The sequence below is a fragment of the Bufo bufo genome, chromosome 6 (genome assembly GCF_905171765.1).
Source record: "Bufo bufo chromosome 6, aBufBuf1.1, whole genome shotgun sequence".
Taxonomy (NCBI): domain Eukaryota; kingdom Metazoa; phylum Chordata; class Amphibia; order Anura; family Bufonidae; genus Bufo; species Bufo bufo.
Genome location: NC_053394.1, coordinates 276099604 through 276112709, shown reverse-complemented (window position 1 = coordinate 276112709; position 13106 = coordinate 276099604). Strand labels below are relative to the sequence as shown.

Below are 13106 nucleotides of genomic sequence, written 5' to 3'. Positions count from 1 at the left end.
TTTTGTGTAATGGACCTGACTAAATAGTCCACGTTGTTACAATGGGATGAAAAAATACCTTGTTTAAAGAATGAATGAATAAAAACAAACGTGAATGCATATGTATACACCACCTTTGCTATAAAATCTCTAAATAAGGTCTGGTGCAACCAATTAATGACACAGTAATAGTGTTGATCGAGCACCAAAGTGCTCGTGTGCTCTGGCCGAACACATCGGTATGCTTGAGTGCTCTACCGAGCACCTGAGCATAATGGAAGTCAATGTGAGAACCTCAGGCACCCCCTGCTCGGAAGAGAAGAGGATGTCTGGTTCACAAAAAAAAGGTTAGAAATTGATGGAAAACCTATCAAAATGGTTTGAAAACAGCATTAAGAGGATGGCTGGATGCGTCTTGGACTCCTATTATCTATGACATACAATAGATAACCACACAAAGGCTAAATGCCAAAAGCCAGGTATGTGGAAGCCAACAATCTATCCATGAGACAGATAACAGTCTGCATACCTTACAATGGCAGCCTTGTGCACCATGAGGCATTCCAAACCAGCTCTCATCCGACTGAGAGCCATTAAGCCTCAAAGTTGCTTCACATCTGTTGGATGGCTTGGGTGGACCTGCGCATCTAGATCAATATCATTAGGGTGACAAAATGTTTTCTGATTGTCCTAACAAAATATTCAATAACCTTTTTATACAGTTTTGTCATGTAAAAACTCATTTGTATAAACATGGGCATATGGGAAAGACATGCAAATGAGCAGAATCTGCCTTGTTTTTCAGCTGAAAAACCATTTGCATGGAAAATTCGCGATCTACACTACTCATGAACGGCGCCATCTTTTGAATTCATAGTCTTATGACAAGATTATTAGTCTTGTCATAAGACTATGAAACCAATAGATGGCACTGTTTATCTTGTTGGGGCGCTAGTAAGTGGGGCACCCTGCTCAACAGAGTCCACACACCGTGGACTCTGACAAGACTATGAATCCAATAGATTGCGCTGTTTATGAGTAGTGTAGATCGCACATTTTCCATGCAAATCGTTTTTCAGCTGAAAAACAAGGCAGATTCTGCTCATTTGCATGTCTTTCCCATATGCCCATGTTTTTGCAAATGAGTTTTTACATGACAAAACTGTATAGAAAGGTTCTTGAATATTATTTTAGCACAAATCAGAATTTTTTTGGTCACCCTAATGATATTGATCTAGGTGCGCAGGTCCACCCAAGCCATCCAACAGATGTGAAGCAATTTTGAGGCTTACTGGCTCTCGGTCAGATGAGAGCTGGTTTGGAAGGGCTGCCATTGTAAGGTATGCTGGCTGTTATCTGTCTCATGGATAGATTGTTGGCTTCCACATACCTGGCTTTTGGCATATAGTCTTTGTGTGGTTGTCTATTGTATGTCATAGATAATAGGAGTCCAAGACGCATCCAGCCATCCTCTTAATGCGGTTTCCATTAATTTCTAACCTTTTTTTGTGAACCAGACACCGTCTCTTCTTTATAGGAGAGGGTGCCTGGTTTGATGCTCGGGTCTTTCATTGACTTTCATTGTATTAAATTGTACTCGAGCACCCGAAGTATTCGGCCAAGCACTGCAATGTGCCGAGCATGCTCGCTCAACACTACACAGTAAACCTGTTATGAAAGATACCTGCATCACTGCTAAGCAAGTAACATGAAGACCAAGGAGCTCTCCAAACGGGTCAGCAACTAATTTGTGAGGAAATAACAGGGTTAGGTAATAAAAAAATTATCTAAAAAGTTTTAAATACTTATGCACATTAAAATTCTCTGTCATAGTAAAACATATTCAAAGTGGTAGACATGTTGTGTACATCAGATGGTACAAACTAACCTAAATCCATTAATTCTAGGTTGTAATGCAACAAAATAGGACAATACCAAGGGGTAAATATGTTCACAAGGCAGTGTATGATCATTCAGAAGGATGGAAACACAGTAGTGACAGAAAATCATAGACACGAAATGCACATGTTTAATACAGGACAACACATTTGTATAGACCAATACTAAATATGTGACCATTGGCCTGTGAAAACGTCATTAAATCTGCCTATAGATATCCAGCTGTCAGACAAGGAATTATCTAGAAAACATCACATTTCATGACTTCAGGCTACTAAAAATATGGCTAAATTGACCTGATATTTGCCGAATTATCAGATATGTAATATTTGTCATGCAAAAAATGTGTCAATTTTACAGCGACCATACATTCATACATCTTCTGTGGATAGGTGTTTTTTTGTGGGATTATCCCTTTAAGGGTAGGGACACACACAACTTTTTGATGCAGTTTTTTGTGCCAAGGAAAGAAGTAGGTTGGAAGAGAATGAAACTAACTTCTACTTCTCTTTTCTGCTGGATCCACTTCTGGCTTTGGCTCAAAAACTGCCACAAAAAGCTGTGTGCGACGCAAGCCTCAGGGTTGTTAAAGGACATCTACTGACAGGTCAGTCACACGGTACATGCGAGAAGACGATTTATCATTTCACCAATGTCTAGCCTGCTCTCCTCAGAGACAGAACTAGGGCCAACTCGTTCAGGCCATGCACTATGTGGTCAAAAGTATGTAGACGCCGGGGTCTTCAAACCTATATGACAAATCCCATTTGAAAGTCATGGCCTTTACAACAGTGTTCGGCCCTTTCTCTTCTGGCAAAGCTTTCCACCAGATTGTTGTTTCTGGCAATTTGTGCCCATTCACCCAAAAAGTATTTGTGAGGAGAGACACAAGATCTAGCTCACTACCAGTATTCCAGTAGTGGTCAGAGCTCTGTGCAGACCACTTGAGTTACTCCACATTAAACTTGCCAAACCTATCAAAAGTGGTGTAAATGAAAACTAGCTTAGTTGCTCATAGCAACCAATCATGTTCCAAAGGAGCTCTGAAAAATGAAAGGTGGAATATGATTGGTTGCTATGGGCAACTAAGCCAGTTTTCCTTTACACCAGTTTTGATAAATCTCTCTCTACGTATTCTGGAAAGTAGCATTCTACGGGCACCCACCGAACTCAGATTCGTCCATTAGCATGTAAGTAATGTGACTAAAAGACAGACTCCCTTACTCATTGCCTGGGTGTCTCTGAATACCTAGGAGTCTCTCTCTTCCCCCCCCCCCCCCTCAAATCAGATTTAGGGAAATTCAAGGTGAGTCAAAAATTATCCACACTCTGGCCGTAGAATTTATTTTAAAGGGATTGACCACTTTCTGGCTACCTTTGACCATAGTGCATGTAAGATGACTATAAGACACTTACTAATATAGTCTTTGTTCATTTTCTGTGCCATTTGCTTTTTTTTTCTGTGCTGTTCACAAGAATGTTCTGTCCATAAGATGGCCGCTGATGAAGGGTCATGTGACCAGGCAAAAATAACTATAGACACATCACTCAGTCTCCTCCACTCAAATACACCACATCTGCCACCTGCACTTGCAATGTTGAGAATTTAGTGCAGGTGCAGTGATTTTCCTGGTCACATGACCCTCCATCAGCAGCCATTTATGGACATGACCTCTGTGAGGAGAGCACAAAAGACTTGGCCAACAAGGGAGAATACTTTATCAAATATAGAAAATGCCACAGAATATCAACAAAGACTATATTAGTAAATGTAATATAATCATCTAACATACACATTCATCAAGAGTAGCCGGAAAGTGGCCAAGCCCTTTAATTAACAAATACATCATTTTTCGACATCATCCCCCTAGTCACTGCTGTGCAGGTTTGAATGGTTACGTCAATTTATTCACTGCAGTTTTGAGAAACAATGGCTGCCCCACTTGCAGGAATCAGCAACTTCCAGCACTCCAGCTGTGGTGAAACTATGACTCCTAGCACGCACACTTGGTTGGCTGTTCCTGGAACTTCCATAGAAATGTATGGTGCATGCTGGGAGTTGTAGTTTCACAACAGCTGGAGTGCTGGAGGTTGCTGCCCCCTGTTGTAAAGACTCAAACAGTGGAAATTTACAAAAATCTACTGAGTAGAGATATGTTTAACTATTTCACTGCTCACTGACATTGCTCCAGAGAGCAGATTTTCGCATCTCCAGTGTGAAGCTGCTCGACCATGGAAACAGAGTTCATGAAGCTCCTGGATTGTATGCTGGGGTGTCCACATCCTTTTGGCTACGTAGTGTATGTGGAGATCCCACAAATTAAATTTGGTGAGCACCATGGTGATCTAACTTAGGTTATTTTAACCCTAGTGTTAAAACTATCAGGCAGAAGAGCAGCCTGCCAGAGGTCATCGTATCTGGCATAGCCAAAAAGGGCTAGAGTACCACCAAACTCCATTGAATATAATGGGTCGCAGCGGGAATCCGATCTGTTTCCAGCATGAGTGCCGGATTCGGCTGGACAGAAAACAGCGTGTTTTTTTTCCCCAGCCAATTCCTGGGGTGATTCCCGGAAAACAGCCACTGAGTACAGTGCTCGGCTATCTCAGGAAGTCGCATTCAAATGGAGGAGCTAATTTTTGTGATCAGTGGTGGTTATGACCACCGGGACCTATCTTACAGACAGGTCATAAGACGTCACTCTGGTACTGCCCCTTTAATAGTGTAGCACGCTGGGTAAATGCTACATCTGTAGACTTGAAGTCGCCTACACAGGAAAGAAAAGTTGGCCCAAGCCACTCATGGACGAGACGTACGACAATGTCATGTGTATGGAAGCCAGATGGTAGTTGTCATGGGAAAGAGGAGGTAGACATGGGTGTCTGGCAGCTGCTCCCCTCTCCTCATTGAAATAAACATGCATGCTCAGCTGAGCTGAACTTGCATGTTTATGGAGTCTGCAGTGATAGCTGCGAGCCATACATATGACTAGCTTCAGTTAACCGTGTTGCTGTGCCTAATGTAAAGATAATAAGGAATTTCCAACTATATATTTGTCGTTAGTGTCACGTAATGATCACAGTTGTTATACAGCAATGAGTAGTGAAAATAGAAGACTCCAGGCAACTTCAAATGCAGATAATGGACAATACTGATGTAAATCATATAACAATAATCACAAATACACAGATGGAATGAGTTTAAAGGCTACATGCACTTCTCGAACCATTTCTATTGCTCTGATGCATCTACATATGCACACCTATGCGTCTCCATGGTAACAGACAACAAACAAAAACTGCTGCAGTCCTGTGTTCTTCCCATGCGCCTCCTCTACTTGACTGCAGGATCAGAATACACTCTGGGCTTGTTTGTAGTCTGTAACCATGGAGACACATAGGTCTGCACAAAATGAATGGATTTCTATTACAATCAGCCTATTTGCATATATATTGTTTTATTTTGGATACACTGGAGCAATACAATATGGGGGCAAAGGTGTACATATCTTTTAAATGAAACAGAATAATGCTGCACATGACCGTATCACACAATGTTGTACTCACATGCCAGTGCAGCATACCTAAGAGGACCTGCTGCTATACTTTGCCTCTGTGTCACAAATTAACTCAAACCATCTGTAGAAGTAAAATATTTCAGGGACTTAACAGAATTGAACTGAGAGAACACAGAGACAGTGACTCTTAACACCAATGGTAATACTAATAACAGAGGATAATAGCTGACAGTTGTAACCGATTACGGTATTTGTTTTATTGCGATATTAGTGTCCATTCACACGTCCGTGTTTTGCAGTCCGCAAAACACGGATACCGGTCGTGTACGCTCCACATTTTGTGGACTGCACATGGCCGGCACTATGATAGAAATGCCTATTCTTGTATGCGATTACGGACAAGAATAGGAAATGCTCTATCTTTTTTGCGGAGCCGTGGAACAGAACTACGGACGCGGACAGCACACGGTGTGCTATCCGCATCTTTTGCGGCCCCATTTAAATGAATAGGTCCTTGTGGAATGGATGCGCACCGAAAAATAAGGACGTGTGAATGGACCCTTAATTGGAAGATATAATGCCCACACATGGTCCTTTTACAAGGATCAAGGCAATTATCAGGCATGAGCATTTGTACAAATGCGTGTTTCCGATAATTGCCCAGTGTAAATGTGCCAGTGATTACCCAACAAATGAGAAAGCACTTTTTCATTGTGTGATTACATCTTTTATGCAGCAAAGGAAACCCTCGCTTGTGGGCAGAACAGTGTCCTGTGTAAACAGGGACGTGCTGCTGGCACACAATGAATGAATGGGGTAGTGATCATTCGTTCTCATACAGTGGGGTAAATGCAGCTATCACCTCCGCTCATGATCAGGCAATTATCAGGAAGATTCAGTTTGTTCCTTATAATTGCCCATACTTTGCTCATGTAAAAGAGCCTTATGGCATCAGTAAAAAAAAATAAACAAAAAAGGTAAAAAAACCCTTCAGTCAGGCGAGAGAAATAAAGCTTCTAGGTGATCTGCATTAATGGGGTTTTCTGGGACTTAGATACCGATGACCTATCCTCAGGTTATCAATATCAGATTGGTGGGAGCCTGACACCTGACATTCCCACCGATCAGCTGTTTCTGGCAGCTGCCGGCGCAAGAAACTATACATAGAACAGAAAGTGTCGTCTACAGTGTAGTTTCCTTCACTGGTTTACTGAAGCTCACCTGAATGGAAGCGGAGCTGCGGTAGCCCGGCAGGGCCACTACACCGTGGACGGGACCTTCTGCTTCCCACTACATCCATTGTATAGTTTCCATTGGCTGCCCTGAAACCGGTGATTGTTGGAGTGCTGGGTGTCAGACCACCACCAATCTGATATTTAGAACCTATCCAGATGATACACCTTCAATATCTAAGCACTAGAAAATCCCTTTAAGGTTTTGCTACTGACAGGTCTATGATGAAACTGAATACGAACACATCTCTATCCTATATTATTTTGCTAACCAGAAAGAAGCCAAGCGATGGCACAAAAATCTCACTTAACAGAAACATGCCAATATTAACATTTTCCTGTAAAATTAAAATTGTAGAAATGCTGGTGAAAACACAACCTTATCCACATTGTCAAATAGTATTGCACCTGACCAGGGGCGGACTGGGAACGTAAAGTGGCCCTGGAAAAAATACTAAAAGTGGGCCCCGGTTTTGTAGTCGGGTCCAAATTGATGGAAGGCAGAGCCAGCAATACCAAATTGTGGCACATTATACCACCCCGACAGAGCCAAATACCACAGTCCATCACAAAATACTGCCAAAGCACAAAATACATCCCCAAAAAATTCCAGTGGCCGGCCGTAAGGAGGGCCCAGGCGGCCCCCTGTGCATTGGTCCACTGGGAAATTTCCCTATAAGGTCTATGGCCAATCCGCCCTTGCACCTGACACTAAGGGGAGATTTTATCATTTGGATTTCCGCTGGTTTCGGCTGTAAAAATGTCAAATATTTCGGCACATTCTAATTTTGTGCAAAACAAGTGCCTTTTATGGAAGTTTATGCCACTGTCACCACTTTTGAAAAGTGGGTGGAAAAGTGTGTGTGGTTAGCTATGTCAATTAGGTGTACACCTAACAGATTTATCAACTGAGTCTTCAAAAAGTCACAAAAAAGGTGCAATCTTACTCCAGTGGTGGGGTGCTTTTCTTTTTAAATTGGAGTAACCTCTCTAAAGAAAAGTGTTATTTGTAAAGTTGTGGCAAATGCATCAAACAGTGTGCAACGTTTTATAAATTTGCTACGAATTACATCAACTATCTTCAAAAAATTTCCCGCATCCCCCATGTGTGACCTACTCATAATAGATGTCCATGTCATTCAGAAGGTACATTGCCCCCCCAAAGATATTATTTCCAGTGTGGTATCAAACCAGCCCGTACTATTAGAATGCAACATTTAAAAAGACCAAATTTACACTAATTATCTCCAGTATTTACAGTTTGTCTCTGTGATCCCGGCAGGTTGTGGTATTCTGTATCCGAAGTTCCAATTGGTGGCAGAAGATTATTTCGGTTAAATGGTACAGGAGAGCAGGGCAGCTGGTCATTGGCAGTCTGGCTGTTCTCACCAAGAGAAACAAGAATCTAGTCTCAGTTAACATGACAAACACCAGGCAACCTCACCAGTAGATACAAGAATAAGACTCGTGGCTGGGCTTTACTTCACATGGGGCAAAGATGCAGTTTACTGCCCTTGACATGTATCTGACCAACTTGGCAAATGCAGAGGTGCACTTGAAGGGGAGAGAGGAAAAGCCTACAAATGGTTTATTCTGCTGCCACTAGGGGGAGCTCTCTGCATATAGATTTATTTTCAAGTGCAGATGTATAAGGGTACTTTCACACTAGTGTTATTCTTTTCCAGCATTGAGTTCCGTCCTAGGGGCTCAATACCGGAAAAGAACTGATCAGTTATATCCTAATGCATTCTGAATGGAGAGCAATCCGTTCAGGATGTCTTCAGTTCAGTCTTTTTGCCTTTTCAAGACAGAGATAATACCGCAGCATGCTGCGGTTTTATCTCCGTCCAAAATTCCGCAACACTTGCCGGAATGCCGGATATGGCATTTTCTCGCTCGTATCATTGGGGGACACAGGACCGTGGGTATAGCTGCTGCTGCCACTAGGAGGCGACACTAGGCTAAAAATTGATAACTCCTCCCCTGCCGGCTATATCCCCTCCAGCCTGGAGAGAGCATATCAGTTTCTAGCTTAGTGTCGTAGGAGGCAGACCTCCCTGCTTGCAGGGCGGCTTCCTTTTGTTATTTTTCCCTTTTTTAGCCTCTCTGTCTTCCCGGGAGCAAGACCGGTGTCTGTTTCCCTCACCGACCGACCTCCCCACAGAAGAAAAGGTGGACCAGGGCAGCTCTCCCTCTTTCCCGCCAGCCAAAGGGTCACCTGGTTCTGTGAAGACCCTCCCGCCATACCAGTCTCCTGCCACTTCGGGTGCCAGCTACTGAAGAGGTGACCCTGCTGGTCCGTTAAGGGAGGGAGAAAAGAAGGAGGATGAAGATGGGATGAGTAATCGGTAAAGGGTGAGTATTTTACCTCACCGTTCTCAGGTTCCACAGGGGTGTCGCCCCCCCCCCACCTTCTTATTCAAGTATGGGCCCCTGCTGGGTCTTCAGTTCCAGCTCGGGCGTCCCCTAAGTGGGTGGGCAGAACATCTGGTGATCTGTCCTCAGAGTGCCACTAGGAGCTCTTACAGTGGATCCCGCGCTCCTCCGGGGCCACCGCTACTCTGGCCGGCCACTGAACCACTTTAGGCCCCGTCTTCTCTCAGGCCTATCTGCGTTTCGGGTCGTGCCCTCTCAGGGCTCGCTATCGGGTCACCGGGGGGTCTCCGCGGCCGTTTCCAACAAGCAGGCTGCCGTCCGCTCCGGTCTGTGTCCTTCCCCCCCCCCCCCCGGTCGACCGGAAGTGCATCGCGGTCGGCCGGTGGTAGCTAAATTAGGCCGCGGCTTCCCAGGAAAAGTAGACCGCAAGCCCTAAAGCCTTTCCCTTACATGACTACATTTCGGTGGTCATTGCAAAGGCGTGGGACCGCCCAGATCGTCGCTTTACCACATCCAAGTGACTTGATCTACTGTATCCCTTTCCGGCGGATTGTGTGTCTAAGTGGTCCTCTCCGCCTAAGGCGGATGCTTCGGTCGCACGTCTCACCAAACACACCGCCATTCCCGTGGCTGACGGCTCATCCCTCCAGGATCCCGTAGATCGCTGTATGTTTTTTTTTTGCTAAGTCGGCGTTTGCAGCAAGTGGCTCAGCACTTCGACCCATTTTTGCTTCTGCCTGGGTGGCTAAGGCAGTCTCAGAATGGGCACTCTGGTTAAATCAAGACTTGGCGGCAGACCTCCCTCTGGCGGAGCTCCAGTCTTTGGCCCTGCAAATCTGACAGGCGGGGAATTATCTCTGTGAGGCCTCCTTGGACGCGGGTGCACTGGTGGCCCGCTCATCAGCTCTCGCGGTAGCCTTATGGCGCGAACTGTGGCTTAAGGTCTGGGCAGCGGATTAGTCCTCAAAGCGTTCCCTGGCAGGCCTCCCTTTTTCCGACTCCCGTTTATTCGAGTCCCGTTTGGATGAAATTATCTCCGAGGCCACAGTTGGTAAAAGTACCCACCTCCCACAGGGCAAATCTAAGCGCACGTTTCGCGCTAAGTTCTCAAATGCCCGGACTCCTTTCGCCGCTTCAAGGGTTACTCGTCCGGCGGCAGGAGCCCCTCCCAAGTCCTCCACGCAAGACCAGCGAAAAAAGCCATTCTTTCGGCCTCAACCAGCCTGGCGCCCACGAACATAGCCCACTCGTCCCTCGGCCAATAAACAGCCTTCTGCATGAAGGGGCGCCCCTCCTTTTTTAGGACATTTGGTGGGCCCAAATTTCAGATGCGTGGACGCTTGAAATTGTAACCTCAGGTTACAAGATCGAGTTTGGAAGGGGAGGAGTTATCACTTTTCAGCCTAGTGTCGCCTCCTAGTGGCAGCAGCAGCTATACCCACGGTCCTGTGTCCCCCAATGAACTAAGCGAGAAAGAGATTTTACAGGTGAGTTCACAAAAATCTAATTTTTTTCCCACTGAAATGCATTAATGCCTGATACGACCCCGAGTGTTTGGCAAAATTGATCCGGCATTGTGGTCTGCGCATGCATAGACTGCAAAAAATGTGAAAAAATAAATAAATGCTGGATCCTCTGCCGCAAGTGTGAAAGTACCCTAAATGGATATATAGTTCTCTCACTGCTAACAATGGCTTCTAGGGAATCAGAATGATCATTTAAAGGGATTCTGTCATCAGAAATGAGCCCTATAAGCTAAACATATGGCGATGTCCCTTGTAAACCACAGAATCCTAAAGTGAGTTTATCAAATGCCCCTGTGGCTCTATATTCATAAAAAAGCGGTTTATATCACCTGTCAATCACTTCAAAATGTGTCCAAGGGGACGTCTCGTGGTGAAAGGTGCCCGGCTGCAGCCATGTCGTTTAGGTGCCCAGCGCCGCCTTCTGAGCTGAAATCGCCGCCCTCCCTTTCATGCGATCCGCCTACCTCACGTCATCACTGCCTCTCTTACCACCGCTCGCTTCATCCAGATCCCGCGCGTGCGCCCTAGGTATATCCTGATGTGCCCGTGCGGACTACTGGCAGCGGCCTCTTATAGCGAAGTGCGCATGCGCCGGCCGATGCACTTCGCTCGAACCTCCTCTGACTGCCCTATTACAGCCCATCCCAGCCATCCAACCTCCTACAGCCTGGTTCAAAGCTTGCGGGATCTGGATGAAGCGAGCGGTGGTTAGAGAGGCAGTGATGACGTGAGGTAGGCGGATCGCATGAAAGAGAGGGCGGCGATTTCAGCTCAGAAGGCGGCGCTGGGCACCTAAACGACATGGCTGCAGCCGGGCACAGGTGATATAAACCGCTTTTTTATGAATATAGAGCCACAGGGGCATTTGATAAACTCACTTTAGGATTCTGTGTTTTACAAGGGACATCGCCATATGTTTAGCTTATAGGGCTCATTTCTGATGACAGAATCCCTTTAAGGGAATTAGGGTATTTCAAACTTTGAAATAGAGCTTTGAAGAATTTTGGACCGATAAAATCCAAATTACATTACAGATGCACAATTCTGTCTTTCTTGACCCATTTACTAGCCTAAACCACCAGGAATATTAGGCGTTAAAGGGTTTTTCCAAGCTCCTGATATTGATGACCTATCCACAGGATAGGTCAGTGATAGGCAAACTGCGGCTCTCCCGCTGTTGCAGAACTACAACTCCCAGCATGCAAAGATAGATCATCACAATGAGAAGCCCAGAAAACCCCTTTAATTCCTAAACCATATTAGCCCATATTCCTAACCATAGTAGAGGTATTAGATATTAACCCATAACTACCCATGAACACCACAGACAATGAATATATTACCTTTCATCTCTTCATCACCAAAGATACTAGGTATTACCTGCTACACCCCCCATGCCCAACCAGGAATACTACCACTAACCACCCTATACAAAAAATATGCTACGTTATGAAAGTTGACACAATAAGTATAAATCGGACTTACAGCCGTGTTCCTCTGATGACTTCTTCCATCTTTGGTGTCCCTGACCTAGAGGGATTGTTATTGATGGGATGGAGTGTACGAGGAGGATTACGTCTTCTAGCAGAAGGAACATTGTGAGACAGTGATGAGGAGCTGTGTTCCAGTGAGCGGCCTGGCCTTGGCTTCCCAGAGATCAATGCAGCGGACATTGGCCTCATGGGTGATTTATCATCTGAATCTCTACAAGACAGTAAAAGTTTTTTGGGGGTCAGGTTAAAACAATATGCAGAGAAGACAGTGGTCTTTCCACATAAAGTCACATGGGTATATTAACAAGCAACAGATTTCTAAAGCCAACTTAATGCCAGCAAGGTACGTTTCTCCCCATGACACTTCCCGATCTGTGCTGTAGTGGTGCAGACATCTCACAGGAAAATTGTGTAGAACCTAATCTTAAAGGGGTATTCTCAACACGCTATTTGATACTTACCTGCTCCCGGCGCGCTGTCCACTTCCTGGTTTCGGCAATCGGCAGGGGGCGGGCTCCATCTTGATTGAAGTCTTCTCCCGGCTCGGCCACGCGCTGTACTGAACGCGCACACCGAGGCCGCGCATGCGCCCTGGTGACTTCTTCCTGGCAAGTATACTATACTGGCCAGGAAGAAATCACCATAGCGCATGCGCGGCCTCGGCATGCGCGTTCAGTACAGCGTGCGGCCAGCCGGAAGAAGAGAAGAAGTCGTCTGCGCACGCGCGGCCACCGCGATTCCTGAGAAGAGCGGTGGCCGTAACCAGGGGAGACGGAAGACAACAGTCAGGTGAGTATATGTTTATTTACTTCTAAGGGGTGGGAATTTGTTAATTAAAGGGCTTCTGTCACTCCACTAAAGTCTTTTTTTGGCTACTTATAATCCCTTTACTGCGATATATCAATACATAATGCTATTAATCATTTTGGTTCAGTATTTAATTAAAAAAACAGACTTTTATCATATGCAAATTACCTGTCTACCAGCAAGTAGGGCGGCTACTTGCTGGTAGCAGCCGCATCCTCCTTTCATAATGACGCCCCCTCCTCATGTTGATTGACAGGGCCAGCGAATGCGCTCGTT

The 13106-nt window shown here is 45.3% G+C and overlaps 1 protein-coding gene across 6 annotated transcripts in view; it reads right to left on the bottom strand.

Moving 5' to 3' along the window:
- Positions 1–13106, bottom strand: part of FAM149B1 (family with sequence similarity 149 member B1) — a 45855-nt gene that overhangs the window by 6430 nt on the left and 26319 nt on the right. For 5 of the 6 annotated variants that reach the window (XM_040436983.1, XM_040436982.1, XM_040436986.1 and 2 more), the window contains 2 exons: positions 12016–12234; positions 7887–8007 (listed from right to left, as the gene is read on the bottom strand). In XM_040436983.1, coding sequence (XP_040292917.1) covers positions 7887–8007; positions 12016–12234 — 340 coding nt within the window. Of the gene's footprint in view, positions 1–5445; positions 5518–7886; positions 8008–12015; positions 12235–13106 lie in introns of all 6 variants that reach the window. The other variant, XR_005779810.1, reaches the window with a different exon arrangement.